At 39.5% G+C, this 25,469-nt stretch overlaps 1 protein-coding gene across 2 annotated transcripts in view; it reads right to left on the reverse strand.

Annotated features, from left to right (window-relative positions):
• CARS1 (cysteinyl-tRNA synthetase 1) overlaps nucleotides 1-22,493 on the reverse strand; it is a 48,664-nt gene extending 26,171 nt beyond the window's left edge. The window contains exons 1-9 of one of the 2 annotated variants that reach the window (XM_020788738.3): nucleotides 22,357-22,479; nucleotides 10,327-10,572; nucleotides 5,297-5,388; nucleotides 5,094-5,182; nucleotides 3,870-3,966; nucleotides 3,468-3,566; nucleotides 2,044-2,193; nucleotides 1,214-1,354; nucleotides 554-642 (exon numbers count right to left, since the gene is read on the reverse strand). In XM_020788738.3, the coding sequence (XP_020644397.3) occupies nucleotides 554-642; nucleotides 1,214-1,354; nucleotides 2,044-2,193; nucleotides 3,468-3,566; nucleotides 3,870-3,966; nucleotides 5,094-5,182; nucleotides 5,297-5,388; nucleotides 10,327-10,572; nucleotides 22,357-22,369 (1,016 nt within the window). In that variant the 5' untranslated portion in view covers nucleotides 22,370-22,479. Of the gene's footprint in view, nucleotides 1-553; nucleotides 643-1,213; nucleotides 1,355-2,043; nucleotides 2,194-3,467; nucleotides 3,567-3,869; nucleotides 3,967-5,093; nucleotides 5,183-5,296; nucleotides 5,389-10,326; nucleotides 10,573-22,356 lie in introns of both variants that reach the window. The other variant, XM_020788739.3, reaches the window with a different exon arrangement.
• Nucleotides 22,494-25,469: the final 2,976 nt, after the last annotated feature.

A 25,469-nucleotide genomic window follows, 5' to 3' on the forward strand; every position in this document is an offset into this window, starting at 1 on the left:
CTGTGTTTTAAATTCTATTCTTTTTTATTCTGTGAGCTGCCTTGGATCACCTTATTAGGAGAAAGGCGGTTTATAAATAAGACAAATTGAAAAAAATAATAAAATAAAAGGATAAGGTAGCCTTCTCCAAGCTGTGAAACCAAACACTATAATGGCATGAGAAGATAGCATTTGTGGTGCAATTTACCTGGAGGCCACTGGGTAAGGGAAGGCTAGGCCAGGCCAACTCCAGGAGCAGATTTAAAATAACTAAAGCTTTTTGTTTATCTGAGAACAGACAGACAAGGTTCTTCCTCCAGTCCACTCTTGAGCCCTGCCATCTGTTGACCAACTGGTACAGTTTATTATTTCCTTAGAGGGGGAGCCAAATGACAGCATAGCTGGACAGTGGCTGACTTAGAACCCATACCCAACTCAAGAGGTTAATCCTCCTGCTGTCCCCTAATACTTTCCAGTTACTCAGGCTTCCCCATAAGCGATTAACCACCCACTTCATTTTCTATACATTGTACAAATCAAAGAAAAATTAAGGCTTGCTTATATTCATACTCACCCATATCCATTATTGACAATCTTTTGAACAAAGTCAACAATTTCTGGTACATATTCACTAACACGTGTTAAGACATCTGGAGGTAATACCTGCACAAAAAAACCCCCACACAATTTGTGATCTACCTCATAGCTTCCTTATATAAGGTTCTCAAGTCTTCACAGGTAAATATTTTGTATTTTTATTTGTAGTAATAAGTTAGGAGAGAGAGAAATTAATTGGAGGCTGCACAAAGGGTCATAAAAAGCCAAACAGAAATTGATCCCAGAACCCAGTATTTTTCTTTTAACAAAATTAAAAATGTATTGTAAGTTTTTCCAAGAGCTAAATGTGAAAAATACTCTTTAAGGTTAAAACAGGAAAAACTACTGCTGAGGAAAGAACAGCAGTTCTTGTTTTGTGTCCTGTCAACATTCCAATTTTCTAGATGTGAATGTCAACTGTTTTGTATTTAAGCGTCTTGGAATGCAGTAGTTTGGACAGACCTATTCAGACTGCCATAGAGAAAAATGCCAGTATATCACATCAACAGACACTGATGTGTCACTAAGGCAGTGGCATAACACTTTGAACAACACCCAACACTGTTCGTTCTTGTTTCTAAGCCTTCCAAACACTGTGAGTCAAAAATCAGTAAGATGAATCAGCATGTCTACTTACATTGAGAGCTGCCATATCTTTATGATATTCTTCTTCCCAGAATTTGGGAAGCTTGGAAAATATAGAGTTGTCAGTCACCTGACTGCCCAATTTTGCATCCAGCCACTCAGAAAGTATATCTTTTGCTTCTTGCAATAACACCTGGAAAATAAATTATATGAACAGAGTAGCTAATTATCACAATGTATGATTCTCCCCAATCAAACTGACTCTGTGTTTGAATAAATGCACAGTATTAATTTCTTTGGGCCAGAAGCACATAAGTAAAACAAAGTTGACATCCTTCTGGTGGCAGCCACTTGTGTTTCACAGAAAGCCACTTCAATGGGTCCAAAGACTTTAGGAGATACTGTGAATGGGAAAGCAGTGGCTACAGTAAGGAAGACGTAGCTGAATTAATCATGTGAGCATACAGATTATATATGTAGTCATTTGTTTCTAGGCCATGAGTATTAATATATTCACAGATTATTATGGGCTCTAGTGATGTTATGCAACTTGGCCTCTACTTCCATAACGGGTTTTCCTTATCACTTTCCCTCAATATCTTTCTCCAAACCTGCTTTGGAGGTTTGTTCAACACTCTGGAGCAAATGGGTGGCAAAGAGCTACAAGAATTTCTTATAGCACCGGTATATATTTGAGTAACAGACAAGCACCAACTGATTCAACCCTATAAATTCTCACCTTGAAATATTTAAGTGGAATGCAAGTGTATTGTTTTTTGCACTATGTGCATAAATGTAAGTTCTCGCAGTCATGTTACTTTTAGTAAGCCTATTCCATAAAAGAGCACCAAACTTACAAACTGAAATCCATCGAACACAAACCTCTGCATGTTTACTGACTTCTCCTTCAGCAAGTTTCTTTTGCAGTGCATTTTCTAGAGGTTCCACAGCAGTCTTCACGGCAGTTTGAATTCTTTCTAGCATCTGTTTCTTATCCGGGTCAGTGGTTTCTTGGAGCTTAGCTGAAAAAGGCTGATTTAAAGAATAAAAACTCAATATATATCTATACACAACATCAACTGAAAGTTTCTGCAGGGTAACAAATAATCACAATCACACTTAAGCTTTTTTAACAGGGGTTTCTTATGGACTTCTTAGCTCTGTACAGATGGCTATACCCTCATGGTAAAAGCAGTTTCAAGTGTCTAGAGATTGTAGACTTTTAAAAACTGTTAAAATAAGCAAGGGAATATCAGTGAACTCCACTAAGAGAATATTAGCAGCAGCAGAAGCAAGCTCTACATTCTACCCTTTGATATCCTAATTTTGCTTCTAATTCATATTACAGGCAAGAATGTTCCCCTTAAAAACATGCTTTCAATAATCACAAATGCTGAAAAAAGGAAAAAAAAACACAAAATTCTGCTCTCAGTATTCTTCAAACTAAAAATATTTCACCACCTTTATTGAACAATTTTTCTTTCAAAATAATATTTTGGGGAAGAAACTGCAATTTGGTTGGTGATCATGAAGGTAATGAAAGGGAGGGGAAGTGCGCGAAGATTTCAAGAGAGAAGGCAGCAGCTATACATAGACTGAGAAAAACATGACAGGAAAAAGCTCTTTGCTTCCATTAGTAGCAGTTCACTCCACAAACTAGTATATGACATTACAACAGAAACTATGAAGATGTTCCTACCTCTATAATGGAGGATTATGCCATGGGTATAAGGAATGCCAAAAACAGAGGCTAGCAGGGCCAAGGGGAAGAAACCTGAATAGTGGTGGTAGTAGCAATGTCATACTAAGGCTTTGGCTGCCTTTTGCACAGTATTTCCGTGTGCAAGCAAGTCTTAAGTATCCTGTAGGTTTCTTTAGGATTCATTTAGGATTTCAGCTTTGGTAAGTACAGACAGCAGCCTAAATCCTGCATTGTGCTTGCAGCCACCTAGTGCAAAGTGGAACTTCTTCCTTTCCTCTCCCCACTGTAGTCCTCTGTGGTTCCTGAAAATATGCTCTAGTAGATTCAGAGCAGGCTCTGAGGGCACACTGGGGTACGCAAAAGGGAGGGGAAAGCACTGTTGATAGCAGCAGTTACTGGAACAACCTAATTGGGTCCAGGCCAGTCAGGGATGCCTTTAAAGAGGCTGAGTGTAACCTATTTCAAGTACTGATGTGGGTGGCAAGGACTGAAGGAAAACAAGCAGGTGGCTGGGAAGAATTCCTCCTCTGCCCCAAGGCTTTTTAAAAGGAGGCTTAGGCAAGAAAGACAATGAAGTAAGCAGCGGAGCAGGGAACGTCTTTACCTTACAGGCAGTCTGGACGTCTTCAAGCAGCTGTGCTGCTGATGGCCTCTTTTCTGTATATTGTTCAAAGAGATAGTTTTGTCTTGCTCTTTTTATAATCTATAACACAAAGTGATATATATATATATGCAAAACATTTCCAAGCACAACCCCCTCTGATGCACTACTAGTGCATATTTTTCTTGTCACTTCATATCTGTAACTCTCCCCTCTCCTGTCATGTTCTTTTGAAAATGTAATTGTAAGCTTGCCTGGCAGGGGATGTACTCCTCTGTTTAGGTCACTCAATAAATCTCCCGTGTTTATTGATGTTGCCATGCAAATTATGAAATCATCCCACTGATGGCATCTGTGAGTCTCATTCCACAAGTCAATCACATTAGATTCCAATTTTAGATTTACCTTGTCATCTATGTCTGTAATATTCATACAGTAGAAGATGTTGTACTTGAAATAGTCTTTAAGAACTCTTCTCAGTATATCAAATGAGATGTACGACCTAAAATAATTGAAAAGTTAGGCAGTTCTAGCAGAAACCTCACATGCAATAAGTGGCATCAGCTATGCTCAGAAACCATCAGATTTTTAAACTCTAGGCAAGCTCATGCTGAAAGGTTTCCCTAATATCAACAAGTTTTTCTCTGCACACACAAACAGCAAGTGATAGGGGAAGGCAAGATTTAGCCTGTGAGTTGGACACCAGTCCCATTGGAACCAACCTACAATTGTCTTGTTGCTCATACAATGACCATTAAAAGAGCCTCTTAATTTATTGCTGATTTTGTTTCAAAGTTATGTCACTGCCTGAAAAGCCTGGATCCTGATTTTAAACATCCAAAATGAGAAATGCAGGGTTTCATAGATACAGTGGGGTCTCGACTTACGAACTTAATCTGTATTGGAAGGCACTTCTCAGGTCGAAAAGTTCTTAAGTCGAATCTGCATTTCCCATAGGAATGCACTGAAAACCATTTAATCCATATCTGCTCTTTTCGTCCATAGAAACTAATGGGAAACTGCTATTCTGCCTTCTGCCACTAGATGGGGATATTTTTTCTTTTTTCCTTTTAACCTAAGATGACTTAGCTTTTAAAAAAAGGGAAAAAAGAGTTCGTAACTCGAATCTAAGTTCGTAAGTCGAGTCCATATATTCCTATGAGAGCGGTTCGTAAGTCGAAATGTTCGTATGTCGAGCCGTTCGTAAGTCGAGACCCCACTGTACTCATAAGCAGAAAATTCAGCTGATGTAGTGAGACAGGTCATATTTCTTAACCTGCAAGTAATTATTTTTAATTAAAATACTGAACATTACATTATTAATGTATTAAGTATATAAGAGGAGCTGCTACTAATTTGAAAGGACTACGCTAGATAACATGAAAGTGAAACATGCTCTGGATCCATAATGATTAATCAAGAAGGCTTAGGAAAAGACTGCATTGGTGGTGGGGAGACTAAATATAAATGGATATCTCTGGGTTTGCAACCATGGGTCAAGTAGGACATTCAGTAGCAATTTCCTTAAGAGATTTAGTACATCTACCGACATTAATGTGACGTAACAATTTCATTTCAGGCTTTGCTCTTCTAAATCTGAAATCACCTGCTGTTGAGACCCCCCTATACCTTGCATGTCCCATGTGGGACGCATCATACACTGTTGGACCACAGCAATACCACTTCACTATGTTGCCATTTTGGGGCTGAAATACATCCTTTGGAGAAAAAACAGAAAATGCAGTTAGAAGCAGCTAAACAAGTGCATTTTGAAGAACTGAAGTAAACAAAATGGTTTGAAGAGATGGTCATCAACAAATGCAAAACCTCACCTTACTCCGAGTGAGACTGTTGTACAGGCAGAGTTTGGGCAATGGTGTTCCTTGGGGTGGAGACCATGGAGGTTGGGTACGCTTGCTTTTACCTGGAAATAATTTTAAAGCTTTGCATGAGTTTTCCATTTCAAAAGAATCACCAAATGACAGTGTCAGAGTAAAGAAATTCAGAATATCTCTGAGTAACGCACACTCTAATTTTCAGCCCCACTGGACAGGGCTCCACTTCTCCCTTGAAACTCCCCCCCCCCCTGCATGCTGGGTTCCATCATGGACAAACCTAACACAATTGCTCCGTGGAGAAGGAAAACAGCTGCACGCAGAGAGGCAGAGACGCACATGTGCCCAGTTTAGTGGGAATCTTGCCCCTGAGTTATATCATTAGTTATTTCAAAAGGAATGTTGGAACAATAGCTATTAAAGAAAAAGCCAGCTGAAGTGGCAAGAAAAAGCAGCAAGGTGTTGAAGTATGGAGTTCTGCACATGTCTGCATCTCCTAAACACCAGCATGGTTACCTCAGAGGTCATGCAAGATGCTGTCCTATCAATGTTGTGCTGAAGTAAGAGTCATCCTTGACCCTATCGACTGTACCCAAAAGTTACGAGGGACACCCTCTTTTCCTTTGCCTCAAGCAGCAACACACTGTAGACTAGCCCTGTTTCCTATACAGCACTCTCCTGCACAGGAAGTCTCACCCTGGAAACCTTCAGGGATTCCAAAAAGGCCTGACTGATTCCAACATAAGTTCATACTGAAGGTTGCTAGTCTGAGAAAAGAAATGGGCTTTTCAATTAAAGTAGTGAGCAGTTATGTTGCCGGGAGCTTCAGCAAGCAAGCAAGCCAACCAACGAAAAAACCCAAACAAAAACACACACAATGTAGCAGGAACAATGCAAATATGTTCCATATCAATATGTATCTATCTCCGTTATGCATTTTTTTCTTTGAAACAAGTTTCACTGTGATCAGCACAACTTGTGCCCTAGTCACCATCCTGGTGACTGCTGCATTAATGCAGCTACGTATTTGCTTAAATTTGACCAAGTCATTATTTTCAGCATCTCCTGAGGTCTGCCTGCCATCAACACATCTATAGTACACATACATATTAGTTAGCATATGAGGGATACACAACATCCCTCAACATTCAATACACAACCATACACAACATTCTTAAGTCACAGCAACTTTAAAGAATACTATAAGAACAAATTATTCAGAAGTAATGAATGAATTCTAAGACTGGAACAAATATTAGTACTTTTATAGGGATCGACAAAGTATTATGGCAATTTGTGATAGACGCAGAAAGATTTGGCAGCATATTCTGTATGACATGTCAACACTTTGCTTTACACTGAAAAGCATCTTGAGTTAAACATAGGAAGCCCCATTCACAGGTGTGCGAATGAGGAATGGCTCAAGGCTCACATAATAAAACTGTACATTTGGATTTACATACCAGGGCTGTTCCCCCTATAAGGTTGCACTACTACACACATGTACCCAGAGATATGTCTCATTAACTCAAGTGGGCATACATATTTCTCAGTACATATACAGTACTTGGTATTACACTGTTCACCAGTGTTCTCAACTGGTTTGCTGAGTGAGAGAAGGAAATTCTTTGAAAAAGACAAGCCCAAGCTTCCCTCTGATGTGTTCAGATCACATCCCAGACACCGAGAACAAGTATTTTAGAACTAGTTCTTATTTTATAAGTGCAGTGAATATACATGCTGCCAACAACTGCCTGGCTTCTTTACTTAAGATCTTGTATCTAATCTTAAAGGCTGGCATTCTGAAAAGAAAACAAGAAATCCTTAATCAAGCTAGAATGCCTGCTTATATCAGAGCTTAATATGTTTACAATCAAAGTATAAAGAGCCTTCATACTCACTGAAATTGAAATCTACAATACAGTTCTCACACAACATTCCTGAAAAGCAGAATCAGAAATTGAAAACTATTTTTGATTGTTCTTCCAGCTTGCTGTCTGGTGTCCTCAAAGAAAAATGCCAACATTCAGTTACACCCCTTACAAAGGCATGCTCTGGCACTGACCTTTTAAGTGTATTACTGAGGGAACTTGCCTTTCTGAAATACATCTGGATGCATACACCTATGAGGATGGACTTCACTTGGACACTGGTGGTAATCTTAGGATTTTATAATCAGAAGGTATTTCCAAGTTCACCTACAACATTCTAAACAGCATGGCAGCATTCACTGTAGGTATTTAAGGGAATCTATGCTTTCAAATCCTGAGGGAACTCCAACAAAATGTTATACATCTTCCTCCTCCTTCTCCTTGTTCATTTGAATTACAAGAGAAATGGGAGAGGCAGTAAAATCCATTTTTACCATGTTACTGACACCTGGTGGGGTGCAGTGGTTAGAATGGACTGTGAGATCCAGGTTATAGTTTTTGCTAAACTGTGAAACTCAATGCATGACTTTGGGCTAGTTGCTCTTTCTTAGCCTGACTTATGTCCAGTGGTGTGAGAACATGACAGGGTAGGGGCCCATACACTCCACCATGTGCTCACTTGAAGAAAAGAGTGGGGGATTATGAACCAAACTAACAAATGTTTAAAATTACATGTATTATTTAGCTCCTAGATCTGGAATGGGCAAAGTGCAACTCTCCAGAGGTTGTTGGATCATAATTTCAAGCATCCTTGTACACTAGCTATGGTGGCTAAGACTTCAGGGAGTTGCATTTCAACCATATTTGAAGTCTACATTTTACCAACCGTAATGTAGAGGAAGAAGGTTACTAAGCCAAGTTCTTAGCAGAGAAACCTGTAGTCACTGATGATGCAAAATCAACACACCACCTAAAACCAGTAGCCCCTCTTATTTCTTATCCCCAGTAATGCCTCTGCATATGTTCCAGGCTTCAGAAAGATCTACCATACAGTGTTTTTCCCCCTGTGAAAACTGGCTCTAGAGAACAATAAAAATAATTGAAATAAATCCATGAAATGAAGGTGTTAAAAATAGTGTGATAAGACACTCACGCAAACACTGGTACATATTGCTAGGTCAAGCAGACTAATTTAGAATGCTGTCATATGTAGAAGCAGTTATCAACATAGTTATGTCTTCCAAAAATCTTTTCCCCTGGCCTATACGGAGTATACAGGACTTATCTTCACAGGATTGTGCAGATATAAAATTCCACTAATCTAACTCTGGGATATGCCTTCAAGTGGAAACAAATAATAAATAAATAAATAAATAAATAAATAAATAAATAAATAAATAAATAAATAAATAAATAAATAAATAAACAAATAAATAAACAAATAAATAAATAAATAAATAAATAAATAAATAAAAGGACACAACTATTTTAGATTCGATTCTGTCCAGCCCCTGTTGACTGTTCATAATCTGTTATTCACATCCATTGAACATTTTGCTAATCCACATAATAATGTTTAGTTTTGTATGTAAAAATTAATCAAAAGGTCATCAGGTAGGCTCACTTTTCTCCTTCTAACACTTAAGAGTTATTGAATTATTAAACATTAGAAAGTGTGTGTGTATTCCTGACCCGACTCCATCCAACCTTTTGGAGCCACGGCCTTTTGGAGATGGGGGAAAGAAACAGCAAACACAGGAAGCAACCAGTCCAACCAACTGTATTTCTTTTATACCCACTATACCAGTGTGGTCTAGTGGATAGAATAATGGAGGAGACCTGGGTTCAATTCTCCTGCTGTGTCATGGAAACTCATTGGGTAGGGTGGAGTGTTGAACTAGTAAAACCACTCCTTCAATACCTCACTTACCTTGATAACCCTATTAGGTTTGCTATAAGTCAGTTCCGATTTGATGATGTACAACAAGAAGAAGAACTGGGAAGATCTAGGCACAAATTACCACTCACCCCTGCAGCTCACTGGGTGACCTTGGGTCAATAATTCTCTTCCTCACTGAAAACTGATTTACAGTTATAATGTGAGGAAAAAGTGAGGAAGGAAAAATAATAGCATATTCTGGACTCCTTGAAGGAAGGATGAATTTAAAATGTACCGTATTTGCCGGCGTACAAGATGACTTTTTGGGCCCAAAAACATGCCTCCAAGTGGGGGGGGTTGTCTTGTACTTGTGCACTTCATTTGGGCCAGGAAGGAGCTGCTGCCGCCGCTGTTGAGTGAGTGATGCGGGGCCGCGCTAGCAGGGGAGGAAGGCAGTCGGGCAGGCAGGCAGTCGGTCTGGATAGAGGGAGGGAAGCACAGCCTGCCATGCCTGAACGGCCAGAGCCCGCCGCCGGGCTGCCCGCCGCCCTGCGCCGCTGAGCCAGCGGCGTGCTCGTTTGCCCACCACCCGCCTGTTTCCTCCCTCCTCCTCCTGCCGCCGCCTGCTCAGCTTCTTCCCCTCTTCCTTGCCCTCTCGCTGCCATGCCTGAGCGGCCAGAGCCCGCCGCCGGGCTGCCCGCCACCCCGCACTGCTGAGCCAGCTGCATGCTCGCTCGCCCGCCACCCACCCATTTCCCCTTTTCCTCCTCCTCCTCCTCCTCTTGCTGTCGCCTGCTCAGCCTCTTCCTCGCCCTCTTGCTGCTGTGCCAGCGCACGCACTTGCCCGCCACCCCCCCGCTTCCCGTCTTCTTCTTCCTCCTCCTCCTCCTCCTGCCGCCGCCAGCCCAGCCTCTTCCTCGCCCTCCTCCCCGCCAGCCATGACCTTCCAGGGCGGCCCGGGCAGAGCCCCGGGCAGCCAGCGCCGCAGCAGAGCCATCCACTCTATACAGTATTTTGAGTGGAAATGTTGGGGGGTCGTCTTATACAGCCGGTCGCCTTGTACGCCAGCAAATACGGTAATTCATAAATAACTGTAATACAAAAAGAAATTGAGGCTGAATATTCACTGTGATGTCCCAGGATAGTATATGGCTATCAAATATAGGAGCAGAGAGGAAAATAAAAGTCATAAAATACCACTTGATGGATACTTAAAAAAAAATCTAATTTAGAAGCAAAATCCCAACATAAGCCATTACCTCCCTGTCATTACTCACTTGTTTGGAGTTTACAGGAGTCATGTTTTTCACTGCTGCCATCATAGATTGCTTCTATGTGCCTGTACCAACGAACCACATGGAAATACTGGTCCACAGGTGGGCCGGAAAGCTGTCTGAAAGCTTCCACATCTGCATGTGAAAATGTGTACCCCTGGATATAACTACGAGTGCTGAGGTACTCATTCAGAGCCTTCAACCTGGCTTCCTCTTCACTAATGCTCAGAATACAATGGTAGTCAGAAGCTGCAAAGACAGAGGCAAATGACAAGCAGTCAGATCCCTTTGTTTAAAAGTGCCCAGAAACAAAGCAGCCTATGTATGGTCTAGGAATGCAGATAAGCACATGTTATGGCACAGAAGCCCCAGGTTTGTTTGCTGTCCCTGAGGATAGGAAACCCAGCGTATTAAAGAAAAAACGGTAAAAGATGGAGAACTGTTATATCTTGGACTCCTTGCAGGAGGGGTGAAGTGAATAAAACATGCAATAAATGGGGAATAGGGGAACTTTTAAAAATCCTTTTTGGTCCACGATAAGAGTCCTTTATCCCTTTAACCTTGAGAACCAAGTGCCTTCCAAGTGGAGTATAACTCCCAAAGGCCAAGCTGGAGATATCAGGAGTTTAGTGAAAAACTACAACTGAGGGCACCTAGTTGGCATAGGCTGGACTTGGTTATCTTACACCAAACACAGTTGTCTGGATATGGGAATAAAAAAAAAATTCTGTCCTAGAAAAGAAAAAAAAAATAGCAAACAAAAGGAAAAAGCTAGAAGAGTTCAATGTATGAAAAAGAGCTGATATTTTTGTCTCCGTTGGGGTATAAAATACATCCGGCAAACCCAAGGAGAATTTACCACCAATCATATTCTTCCACCTTTTCCAGGACAGAAATATGTATGCAGAGGTGGACTGAAAACTTTGCAGATATAATCTATAAATACAGTATATGTAACAAGTTACAGTTGTTTATAAAAACTTGTTTCAAAATTAATGGGAACCGTGGCTTTAACTCTGGAATAAATTTGTTAACACTTAAAAGACAGAAAATGAAAAGTGGAGATTGATATCTTATCACTGGCCATACTGAACATGGCCAAATGAAGCTAGAGTTCAACAACACTTGAAGTGCCACAAGTTCCTCACCTATGTTGCAGATAAAGACCCACAATGAGGCTCATATTAGGTGGCATCACAAAACTAAACCATCTCACCTAATAATCATTTCTATCTTTTCAAAGCTATTCCTGAGGAACTGCTATAATTTTGCATAAATGTCATTACTGCAAAATGGTGATAACTGAATAGTCCTTATATTAAAATCTGATTACCTAGCAATGTAGGATTCCAACTATCTCAATGAGAATAGAAAAGGTCCAATGATTTTAAGACATGATCTTAAGGATCATCGTACTTTAAAATAAATAAAAAGAAATTAACAAAAAATCTACAGCATATGAAGTATCTAGTAAGGACTGGTGTTTGACTACTGAAAGTAATGAAGGCGTATCAGGCAAACTCAGGCTATCGTATTTTCTCATCTTAAAATGTGCAAACTATCTGGGCTGGTGGTAAAGAAAACTGAGGAGAAAAATTGCTAAAATGATCAAAATGAAGTAAGCAGTAGCAGCAAAAGGGATTAAGCAGATGATAATGCAGAAGTGCGACAGAAAGCAGAAGTGAATGAAATTAAAGATTCATCAACAAAAACATTTGGTCTCAAATAAATACACTCAGCTTAAATGCATCACTTCACAAAAGTCAATTTTATCTCCCTGTCAAGCCTGCAATGAGATTGTGATATTATACTGCTCTTTCTCTCCTTAATAGATTTCGTGTATTAAGAAAAAAGAGACAGCACTGGGAAAACGCAAACTGATTAGAAATGAGTAACACCATCTTGATACGTCTTGAAAATACGTGAACCACAGTAATAAAGCTTTAATCCGCAAGCTCCCCAATTTTTATATATGAACCATGATAATTGCAATAGAAGATGCAGGAAACCACCAACAATTCAGGGTAAGATAATCCCCAAGTCTCATAAAAACAAACAAGAGCATATACTAAGATTCACGTTTCCTTTGTCCACTCGCTATTTGATGTGACTCATAGCCAAACTGGCTTTAGTAATGTCAAGATGTAATGCTAAAGATGCAGCCTCCATGTGAGTTTTTGCCCCTTCTTTTATGTACTAGTAAATGTTTGCATAAGGTTTAGAGAGATCATGCATTTTCAACCATCACTCAAATTGAGATCACCCTATAGCATGGAGACTCCACTGGATGTCTTTAAAAAAAATTAAAACTGTATTATAACTGTATTATAACTACTCTTACATGGGAGGCCTCAGAAAGAGATTATGTAGGTTTCTAGGCAAAGTACAGGATGTGTGTCAGCAGGAAACTCTTCTTGATGATACTTAAATATCTTATAATAGCATACCTGAAAACCAGTTAAAAAATTTTAATTTGAAGGCTTAAAAGATGTTGTAATTATCCACATACAGTACAGTATATATATCTGAGATCCACATCTCAACTATTAATTTCCTTTACACAAGTATAAGGTTACTGTCATTATATGCAGTCACCTTCAACTGGATACAGTACCTGGAAACAAAACTATGCTCACAAGATACGAGGGGGTGCTGATAAAGTATTGAGCCTTTCCCAGAAAAAATGGAGCTAGGAAGCTGTAAATGCCACACCATTCTACATATCCCCCCAGGAAGTCAATGCACTTGCGATATCTGTCCTGCAGTTTCTTAAGTCCCTGCAAATAAAATTCTTCCAACTGCTGGTGTAACCACTCATTTGCAGCATTAGTTGCCTCCAAAACAATCGCAAATCATTGTCCCTATAGGTGTTTTTTGAGTTTGAGGAACAGATAATAGTCAGAAGGAGCCAGGTAGGGAAATAGGGTGGAATAGGGTGGATGGGGCATCTCTTGAAAACCTAAGGAGGCCAGTTTTGTCTTTGTTTCACCTGCAGTGTGTGTGATGAGGCGTTGTCATGCAACAGGATGACACCTTTGGAGAGCTTTCCTCAACGTTTTTCCTTGATGTTTTGCCTCAGCTTCGTCAATAAAGCACAGTAATCTTTTGCATTGATGGTTGAACCCTTTTGGAGGTAGTCCACCAGCAGAACTCCATTCTTATCCCAAGAAACTGTTTCCATTTGCTTCTGCACTGACCTTTGCACTCAGAACTTCTTTGGCCTGGGGGAACCACTATGCCTCCATTCCTTAGCCTGTTCCTTTGTCTCAGGATCATAACAGTAGATCCATGTCTCATCACCAGTTACCAGTTTGCCCAGGAAATGTGACTCATTTCTTGCAAAATGTTCCAAAACAGCCACCCATGACTCCACACGTTTCCTCTTTTGTTCGGTTGTCAAAAGTCTGTGGATCTACTTTGCTGCCAGCTTTCTCATTTCCAAGTCGTTGTGGATAATGGCACCAACTCTCTCACAGGATATTGCCAGATATATAGAAATACTTTTGGCTGATATTTGGCCATCCTTCACGATCATGTCATGGATGGCTTTCATATTTGCAGGCACAGAGATAGAAACAGGCCTTCCATTGGGTTTCTCACTTTCCACACTGAAATGGCCAGTTTAAAAAAGGACAACCCAACGTTTAACTGTTGCATATGAAGGGCCACTGTCACCCATAGTTTATGACATTTTCATCATGGATCTGCTTTGCACCTTTCCCTTGGAGAAACAGGAACTTGATTATAGTCCTATGCTCTTCCACACTGAACTTTTCTGGAGGTGCTCCAATGTTCACTTTGGAGCCAAAAATGAAAGATACGTTAAAATCATAGGTAGTCGATTTTTGCACCATTGAATATCGACAAATTGGCCAATACACCCTGCAATTTATAGCTTCCTAGCTCAATTTTTTTTCTGGGAAAGGCTTAATACTTATCAGCATCCCCTCGTATATGGTACATGCTGAAGAGAGGGAATGGCCCAGCAGATAGGGGAGCAGATCAGAAGACTCTAGCACAGTTTTCAGGCTTAGGACTCACCAGCCATTGTGAGCAGTAACCCAGCTAATTCTTAGCCATATATGCCTATATTTTCTATTTCTATATCTAGGGTGACCAGGTACATAGGAAGAGGGGGTTATACCAATTATGGTTACATCAAGGAGGGAACTTGAAAAAATGAAAGTAACAAATTCCTTCTATGCCTCTGGTTACTGTCCCTCACACATTCAAAAAATGGGAAGAAGAAATGAAGTAAAATAAACTGGGTGGTGCTCTCAATTCTCAGCTTGAAGACCAGAGATTTAGCAAGAAGCTTCCCTAAAGCTGCATAATGACCATAAAAACCATAACCCACATGACCTCAAAGTCACAGTTGGTGGTATCAGAAGCCAAGGCTCTCCACTGTGGGCCACAACAATGTCACAGACTTTTGGGTCTGTGACTGAACAGTGGGCAGAGCTATACCTTGTGTTTTGCCTATTTCACACTTCACAGTGCAAAGCATGTGAGATCATAATTTGCACAGAATCAAGCTAAGAGGCACTGTGAACATTGTGAACAATGTTTAATCCTTCACTAAGAAGCAAGTATAAATAACACCTTCTTACACACTATATTTACCTAAAGAACACACTGGATACTTTTTGGCAAATAATAGTGTCTACAGGCAAAGACTAGCTTGAACAATAATAATGTACCAATACAGTTTCCAGGGGACAAGCTATATTTATCCAACAATGCTGGAAAAGCAACAGTAGCACATCAGCTAGTGAAGTTTCCCACTTCTGGTACAGTTATTACATAACAAAATGTGCAAAAAAAGTTATAGTTCTACAAATCAAGGAAGTCAAGAAACTCTCTATCTACCAATGAGAAATCCATTATAAGAAACAACATTAAAAGTAACAAAAAAGAGTATCTCACTCTACAACATCTGAAGTAAGGAAGCACAAACCTTTTTGCAGCAGTTAGTACTTTCGCTTTCTCATTTTATTCATCAAATCACAGTTTCATTCATCACATGAAAACCTGGCCTTTGAACTCAATCAACAGCAGAATCACCAAAGCTAACCCCTAGATGTCAAAGACTAACCTCTGTTTTTGGTCCCAATGGCCAAACATGCTGTCCAGGGATAAGGTGGAATATTTAAGTGCAAATGTGTGCACACAAGCAAATGTACATACACTCAAGAATCATTATACTGATCTCACTCTTTGCAAAATGTGATGCGATTTCCAGTCTAGCAAGATTTGGCTTTAACTACTCTGCTAAAATCAGACTGTTATTCGACAAAATCATCATTGGATAAATGGGTTTGCTAATGAAATTTTTTAAAAGTAGATTAATTCCTGCAAATGGCCCCTCTATTGTGTGAGACTAAAGTTTTCCTTAAACATAGATGGCAAGGTCAGTGCATCCAGACAGGCACAGAATTAGGCCTTTCTTATAATACTCTGCTTTAGTTTAAAAATTCTTCAAAGATCTCACTAACAGGAAACAAGTGGAAAGAGTTAATTCTCTCTTCCCCATATATTGCTTTCCTGATAAGGATTAAGAGATAAGTGTTACTTTCTAAGAAAAAAAATAAATGGGCAGAGAACACATGTTTAAGGTAATGTGCAGTTTGACCTTTAAATTCCTGGAACACTTCTGCCAAACTAGGCTTCTACAAACAACAATGCACATTTCCTCTTTGGGTCATTCAAACAATTGGCACAACTGTATCTTAACTTCACTTCAGCATTTACAAAGTAAGTTTGCAAGCTGTTTTTCTTTTCTCTATCCACCAGGGCAGTAGATAGTACTTTTTGAAAATATTGGAAAAAACTCTATTTAATAAATAAATAAATAAACAAACAAACAAATAAATATTTTTTATTTTTAAAATACTTTTTAAAAGAGTCCCACACAATTATAGTATAATTTAAAATGTGACATGGTTCAAAGACTTGATTACAGAATAAGAATTATAAATTCTAATCATATATTACAAGACAATGTCTTTCAATAAGTTTTTTTTAAAGTTTTAGAAATATGGTTCTTGGATTGAATCCTTAACTTTATATGGCTCCATAACCTTCCATATAGATTATTTATATTTGTCCTTCTGTCTCCAAAAGGAATCAAATCAAAAGGACACCATGAAAAAACTGTAGCTCTCAACTAGCTATGTGATTGTGTGAGATACATATTTGCTAACAACATTACAAGGACTAGGGAAATAGCAGAGCTGATCAGCCTTATTTTCAGCTCTGACAGAAGTTATTCCAATTTCGGATTTTCCCCATCCCAACATAATACAGTATATTATTGGATGCCCTGTTGTCATTACTGTTTTACGTTAAGATCTCTGCTATCAGACAAAAACTAAATCTCAGTATCGCAACACTTACCATTATAAGATTAATGCTGTCAGTAGTATAATAGCTTTGTTATTTAATATAAAATACTTCCCTTACTACACTGAAATACCATCTAATCCCAGAAAAATGAATAGCATTCTTGCAAAAACGGTCCCCACATCACTCTCAAGGGCAACAAACAGAAAATTACTCAGATACAGCATGAAATCATTATTTTGAAATATTTGTTCCTGCTGCACACATCCAACTAACAAGGGAAGTGATATTTTTATCATATTTCACTTTCAATATAGTATGTTGTTCCAGAATCCATCAGGGTGATGAGTGGGTCAGAAATGTTTAAGACAAATGAATAAAGGAAAGTACACAAAAGAGTGCATTAAAACGATAAGCTTAAAATTCAGATCATCTTATCCCTTAAAATGTTTCTCCCTCTGAAACCTGAAACACTTCTGAGAAACCTGTACCGATAATGCTTAAAAACAATAAATGCTACGTGAATGACTCATCATGTGATATCCTAAGGCTTTCTCTTTCCAAATGAAACAGAGCGACTGGAAATGGAGAAGGGATTTGCAGCAAAGATTAGGTGAGATGGTTTAAGCAATCCACTCGTTTGATCAAAAATTGTTGTGCCCCCACACCCATCTCAAGGTGAGACTATTGTTTGACTGCAACACATAAAGTAAATGCATTTACACATGACAAACAATGGCCTGGGTAGTTTAGCTTTTATTCATTCCCCCCATCTCAGAACTGCCTTTTTCCATTGCAAGAAAGTTTTGTGGATGCTTTTTAGATCAGGTAGGGCTGGGTGGGGAGTTGGGTTCTTGTGTTTATGTTCTATGCTGTGTTTTGTCAATCACCCAGAGGGGTGGCTGGCCCCTAGATGGGCAATATAAAAATTTAAGAAATACATGACAAAAAAGAATAAACAGTGTTGCTAGGTTCCATTCTGTGAAATGGGATTCCAGTCAGACAATGTTATATGTTTGGCTTTGGTTCATCCACTGCAAGATTTCTTTACACTGAAAGAGAGCTACAATACCAATGGGAATAAGAGAACTGTTTAAAAATATTTCGGTATAATCAACTATATTAAAATGAGGGAAGGAATCCCTTTATCAATAAGTGAAACTACATCAAAAAGATAAACCGCAGAATTGGTTAGACAACATACAATAAAAGATATAACAAAAATGCAGCTTGCTGAAAGCATGTATAAAGAGCCTCAAAAAGAATATAGCTACATCATAAAACAAGTTGTCTTAGCTCCTTTTTCTCATAGCTGAGAGAAAGAGCTGGTAGCCAATTTTCTCTTGGCCTCCACGACAGAAGCCTTGTGGCACGAATACTGTGTCTATGTGCTACTCTGTTAACTCTTTTCTCTATATGTTTCATACATTCAAAGGAATAAACTATTACTGTACTCCTCTTTAATATATGTGCAATTTTGTGAGGAAAATGGCTTATAAGCTGCTTTTGGAATCAATCTTGGTGGGAAACCATAATTAAAAAAATAAGAAGCACTGCTGTGCAATATTTGCATACATAGGCAAGCGCCTCAATTAAAAATAAGCACTGAGCTATTAACAAAATTCTGGATAGCTTTGTTTGAAATTATCCAAGAATTTCTTGTGTGAGCATCTTTGCCATATTACAAAGATGTGTGGTAGTAAGATGGCAAGCCTTCTAACTAACAGCAGCACTGAAATCGTGAGGATTTCCTGTTCAGGGGGACACACTTCACATCCTCCCTAACTTTAAATAGTATGCAAATCTATTATTTAAACAAAACTAACATTAATTTAGGTTCTGATGAAGAAGGTATTTTAATCTTTGCTATTACTCAATCTTGATTATTACATCCTGTGTGTGTAATTTCTGCCAACTCCTTTCTTTAACTGCAGCATGTTCCACAATATATCACACGTTTCCACATATTTTTCCAACATTCAGGAGTGAGGAGGATGGGGCTGCAGAAGGAAGAACGAAGCCTCATTTTTCTCTTACTTTCCAAAGAGGTAACCAAGTTAGTCTGCAACAACAAAACCAACCAAGAGACCATTGGTACCTTAAGGACCAGCAAGAACTTCTTTTTATTACATTCTCTTCTGAACAGAACCCTGTTCCATTCATGAAAGTTAAACTAGGATCCAAGGTACTGATTCCGGAGCTCATGTTTGCTTCATTTTGTATTTTGTTGTGGCTCACTTTGTAACCTTTGCTAGAAAGTAGTCTAGATTTTGTTTAAAAACCATGTCATCTGTTCTCAAGCTAACCTAGTTCACAACTTTATTGTAAGACTATCAATGAAATGACTCCATGAGCACTTCAAACTTCTGGTAGAACAAGTGGATACAAATATGGTAAAAAGTCTGTTGCTTCCAACAGTTAATTCCCTTACAGCAACTGAAACATAAGGAAGCCAAGATACCATGTTGGTAGTCCTCAGTTCATTGTTCAGTGGCAAACAGGCTTTAAATACATGCTCTGGAATGCAAACAGGTCATTTGTTTCTTTTTAATTAATGGTTCTAAACAATTACCTCAAATATGTAATTATATCTTTAAATGGGAATACCAATCATCAGGTTGAAGAGCATTTAACTATATATTTCCTCCCAATATTAGTCAAGGGGAAAATAGAACTAAATATTTTACTAGCATGTTTATTATAAATATGGCTTGCTTTGTATTTTGAGACCATTACATCTCAACACCAAACATTTATACCCCATTCTTGTGTATCATCTGTGAAGCAAGTCCCACTCAATCAACGAGTCTTACTTCCAAGTGACTGCATAACTCTAAATGAGTAGATTCTGTTCAAACCTGACAATCTTTTTGTGTACTGATTACTATTTAAACAGGTGAAACATTTCCATCCCCATGAGTAGGAAGGCTGTTTCCAGCTCTTAAATGATAGAGATACACTTACAAGGCTATGACTATGTAGCAGCTACACAAGAAGACTGGCAGCTGCCGACATCTTTGCATAGGATTTGACCTACTACTTTATTAGCAGAAATGCATCTGAGAAACTAAGGTCCCAAATGGACATCCCAATTTAACTGTATAGTTATACTGTGTAGCAGTTCTCTGCAACGTCAGAAAACAAGGTTGCCATGCCTGGCAATACATTAATATGGTTAGGATAACCGGATACGAGGACTTACTGCAGGTTTGCCTGGTGCCCATTTCTATTTTTAAACTATGGCCAATTGCTTTAAAACAAACAAAAACAAAAAAACCCACAACACCTAGCCCTGGTTTAAAGGAAAGCAAGAAGAGCTTGTATAATGTAAAGGTTGTAGGTACTGCTAAACGGGGACTTGGGAGATCAGGTTCAAGTCCCACGGAACTCCTTAGACAATTGTGGGACAAGTTAATCTCTCTCTCTCTCTCTCTCTCTCTCTTTGTCAGTGTCGTGTCCCCCACATAGTTCTTGGAAAGAGGACAACCATGTGTATTATCTTAAAGTCACTGAAGTACAGAGTGTAAATATAACTAGTAAATAAAAGGCTTGAGCCCACTGGAGAAATAGTGCAGATTTTACTACACAAACAAGTACAATCAGTTAGGAAGTAATAATGACCTTACAGTATTTTTTTTCAGCTGCTTTTAATATATTTTTTGTAACCCTTAGGAGTGGTTGTTGATCAGCTATTCCAGTTGCTATAATTTTGCTCCTTTACCCCATATTGACATCAAGGTATTTCATTTATCTTTGCATCAATGAAAGGCCACAACTTCCAAAATAGAAACAACATTGAGAAATTTTCCTGGCACCCAATGTGGAAGTAAACATTTGACTTCAGGGACAGCCCTGACTGTCATCCCGGTTATCTGGTGACCTGAACATGACCACATCATAACACTGGGAAAGTTTAGGATCAGAGTATCTTCATCTTCAGAGCAAGCTTTTGTCACAACTCAATAGTAGTATGAGCTCTATTCAAACCAGAATCTCAACAGTAAAAAAAACTAATAGCTATCCACCACAACTGCACAAAATCATTTTTGAATATCTGAATTTGGATCAAGAATATCCATGTGAAGGAAGCAATCATGTGAAACTTCAGTAGAAGCCCACTTGACAAGTCAATTTACCACTTGATCCACTTTTAACATCCTTACTGGTGTAGTAAATGCTGACTTGTAACCTCAGCTATGCATGTATAGAAGCAATTACAAAATCATTTCAGCAAGGTCCAATTCACTCAACACCAAGTCAGAATATGCCAGACTCACCAATCATGGTAGTGTAAATAGTTTTAAAGCTATCTGTTCAGAGGCTTTAAAACTACCACTAGTTTTACTGCAAAAAAAGCCTCTTTAAATTATTACAGAATTTCAAGTTTCTCTCCTCAGTTTTACGATTATTAATTATTGCAATCCTTCAAAATGGATGTGAGAGCAACCTGGCTGTGACAATTGTATTTGGAATTCTATATACTGTACATAATAACAAATCTCAAAAAGGATACCATAAGACTGGAAAAGGTAGATACTCCCGTGAAATTGTCAGAGAAAACAGTTCTCTATATATAAAAAAAAAACTTTTAGGCTAGTGAAATTGTCAGAGAAAACAGTTCTCTATATATAAAAAAAAACTTTTAGGCTAGTACCCCCCCAAAGTTCATTAACAAAGCAGAGTCTGTAACTATTATGAAGAAAATGGAATATGACAGAACCAAGGCACCCCAATTAAACTTATCATCAGAATGCAATGAAGTACTGATTCACACAACACATCGTTGCAAAACAAAACAGTGGGTGGAATTCACTACCACAGCTTCTGACATCATTTGCTGGCTCTTTGTATCTTAAAGTTAACAACTGCTATCAGCCATAGCAGCAGCCAAATGGGACCTTCGAAAGCAATTTCTAAACAACAGTTACTGGGGAGCCAAACAGGAGAAACGATGCCATGGAGACTTCCCTGGGGCAACCCGTGTTGGCCACTGTGAGAGATATAAAGCTGGAATACACAAAGTTTCACTCTAATCCAGGAGGACGATGTTCTTACAATGTCCTCATTCCGTATGTATCGATTATGCTCTTTTTAAAAGGGGGGGGGAGATACCGAAAATTTCTAGCTTAATTCCACCTGTCAATTTAGCCCAGGGCTTTCCTGGCATTGAGACCGAGGAAACAAGGAAGTCTGTGGTCTCTCACCTCGGAGAGTAGTACTTCAACACAACATAAAGAAGGATCAATCTAGCCATGTACTACTACCATAAACTGGTGTGGCACCAGACTGCCTGGTCTTTCAACATATGGTATCACTAGATGATCAGGTGCCTTGAACTCACAGCCCCTGGATATACAGCTGAATCCCGGTGTTTAGGTCTCTGACTGTGAAACCAGAGGTTAGGAGTTCGATTCCCCACAGCGTCACTCTCCTTGACAGGGGTTGGATTCGATGATTCAAGGGAACCCTTCCGCTTTGCAGTTCTCAGATGATGATGATGATGATAACGGCGACCCTGGGGTCTCATAAGGGCTAAAGTGCTCATACACTCTGATCCGCCACCGGATGATACCCCAGGGTCGCCCTTACAGGAGGTAACCCCCGCATGCCAGGGCCGCCCCTCCTTCTGCTCAGCCCGACTGAGACCTATAGAGCTTCAGGTGGTCACAGACACCCGGACCCCGAACTCACCGGCTGCTGCCATGCCAACGCTTCCCCTTCCTCCTCAGAGTCCTACTGAGCACGACTCTACCTCATAAGCTGATGCAACCCGCACCGTGCCCGGAAGCCGCTCCGCTGCTAAAAGTCACTTCCGGCGGACCCATGGTAACCAAGCCACGCCCGGAAGCGCCCCTTCCACGAGCAAAGAGGGGTCATGTGACTGGCCCCCTGGTGGAGTGGGTGGGTTTCTGACGGTCTTCGGTGGGGTGTTGAGCTCTTTTTTTCTTTCTGGGACTTGCCTGTTCTCTCCTAATTTGCTTTCCCGATGGTTGCATTCTTTCCTGTCCCCACACGTGAGGATTCACGGACCTCTACACTAGTATTTCAGGATTGCCTTTTACAATACTGTATTGTTAAACCCGCACCCCCCAGTGCAGTAGGTTTCTTTTGATCGCTCACAGTCCCAGCCAGAACGTCCTATCCAGATGCTAAACGTTCTTGAACGCTTTTGCCACGATGCTATTTCGTAACGTCACTAGATGTGTCGTGAATTTCGGGATACCAACTCCGGGAGGCAGTGGAAGACAGGAGGTCCTGGCGTGCTCTGGTCCATGGGGTCGTGAAGAGTCGGACACGACTAAACAACTCAAAAACAACAACGAACCACCAGGAAGACAAGTGGATCCCACATCAAATCAAGCCTGAACTTACTCTATAAGCAAAAATGACAAAATCGGTTGTCCTACTTTGGGCACATGAGAAGACTCACTGAAAAAGAAAATAACGCTAGGAAAATTGGAAAACAACAGAAAAATAAGACCAAATACTGTAAGAGATGGATTGGTTCAGTAAAGGAAGCCACAGCTTTGAATTTGCAAGAACTGAGCAGGACTGTTGATAACATGACATTTGGGAGGCTACATACTGTACAGTATTTATAGGGGTGCTGTACATCAGAAGCAAATACATAGTAATATATTTACTAATGTGTGTATATATTTATGACATGCCTTTCCTACTAGGAGCATAATGTGGTGTATATTGTCTTCCTCATTTTTATGCCCATAACCATGTGAAATATAAATAAAGAGTTCTGAGGTTCCTCTAAGCCAGCAAGTTTTATTTGACATAAGCTTTTGTTAATTGCAGCCCACTTTTTCTGATGCAAGGAAGCCATGAAAGTTTATGCCACAAATCTCCTTTTTTCAAAGGTGCCCCAGGACAGTTTTTACTGCAACAGAGTAACACAGCTACCTGCCCAAGGGAAAAATAACCCTATCACCTGATTTTTCTGAGTGGCTAAAAAAAAATATCAATGAGATTCACAGTCAAGTCTGGATTTGGACCTAGGACTATCTAGTACTCTTACAATATTTTGACTCCAGCTCTGGCTCTGTTAATAAATGCTGTAATATTAAACTTTTTGTCATTTAAAATCCAGTGATGGTTACTTTTCGGACATGCTGTCTTATGGGAGAGCTGTGTCTTGGATAATAAATGGCACATATGTACAACCTGCACAGAAAACCCCTTATCGTAATTATGAGTGAACAAAAGGGTCCTTGCTCCAGCTGTGATCCTTGGTATAAGAGTACTCTATGTATTTAATAACTGTTTTCCTCTTGAGAATCCTAGAATACATATGTACAATGCCACAGTTTTTTATTGGGCTTGCCCTAAATTAATTTATATTCCTAGTAGTTGATCATGACAGAAACTGGGAAACTAAAATACTCCTTCCATAATATGATTTTCAAAAGGAAGCTCTTTTTCAATGGGGGAAAAAAATCAGTTTGCCAAAAAATTATTGATAATCAGGAGAGGGCAAACTGCATAATCCAGAGTGGAGTTTTCCAAATGGGCAGTATAAAAATCAAGTAAATAAATAAATACTGTACAGTAAATGCCTAAGGCAAAAGGCTTTGACCAGCCTATGTGTTTTCTTAAGGAACTCAGTGAACCCCAGGCCCCACAAACTTTTTGGGTGGCCTTGCAAAGATGACTTGGGAAGAGGGTCAACAAAGGCACTCCACACCCAAAGAGCTATTTATCCTCATGCTAGTCCTACTGACCAGTTTGAAATATTTGAAGCTTCCCTTTCTGAAGCAGCTCAACATACGTATTACAGCATACAAGTGAAGAATTCCACTCCCCCTCCACAAACTGTTCTCATTTATTATCTTTATTTTGTGTACAAGCTGTGACAATATAGTCCGTTATTCTTGTGTTGTAGTTGTTCTCGATGTTACTCTCCCAGTGTTATTCAACTTTCAGCTCCCAGAAGCCCCAACCAGCTTGCCTAATGGGCAGGGACGGAGTAGTCCAGCAGAAGCTGGGGACTTAAAACTTGGAACTCCTTGGCTAATGAGTCTAAGATGCTCTTTTTCCTAAAAGGCATTGGTATTCACACCTTCCCAGCAGACCTTACAGGAGCATCTTCACACTCTTAACCTTACAGGAGCATCTTCACACTCTTAACACATATCCTAGAGGCATAAGTGAAGTTAAGAATATCTGAGGACATGAAAGGAGAGCATTAACCCAGTTCAGGTGAGTTCAGTCATTGTAGAGGTGGCTATTAAACTGAATAATAAACAGAAGTAGTAGCCATTGCTTTCATTGTGATCCTAAGCACCAACAAGTGGAAGCATATTATTGGTTGGGGCTTCTTAGCATTAATTTGACATTCCAGAAACTTCTCCAATACTATATTCTCATGTATCTCCTCCGTTTTGTTGAACTGGATATATCCAGAGGTCGATGTTACCCCCTCCATTCTGCACAAAATGTAGAAACCAGAATAATCAGCACTGATAGATGAAAATTGGTGGAAAAGCCTTTCATTTAAACTTTGCCTGACCCATAAAATCACTAAATAGCTTTAAGGCAAACTAATTTTGAATGTCCAAACCCAACAACATGAAATACTGGGATACTTCTGTTCCTTTTAAAGCAGGGGTATGGTCTCAGGTACTAACTGTGAAGTATCTGAGAGCTGTCACCATCCCATTTTCACACCCAGATACCTGCAGGCTACACCTGCCCATTTTCCTGAAAGTTTCTTTATAATTTAAAGATTTACAACACCTTCTAGAACTGACACCGAAGAAGGATGTTCTTCTCATTCTGGGGGACTGGAATGC

Source organism: Pogona vitticeps, chromosome 1 (assembly GCF_051106095.1).
Source record: "Pogona vitticeps strain Pit_001003342236 chromosome 1, PviZW2.1, whole genome shotgun sequence".
In the NCBI taxonomy this organism is placed as follows: Eukaryota; Metazoa; Chordata; class Lepidosauria; order Squamata; family Agamidae; genus Pogona; species Pogona vitticeps.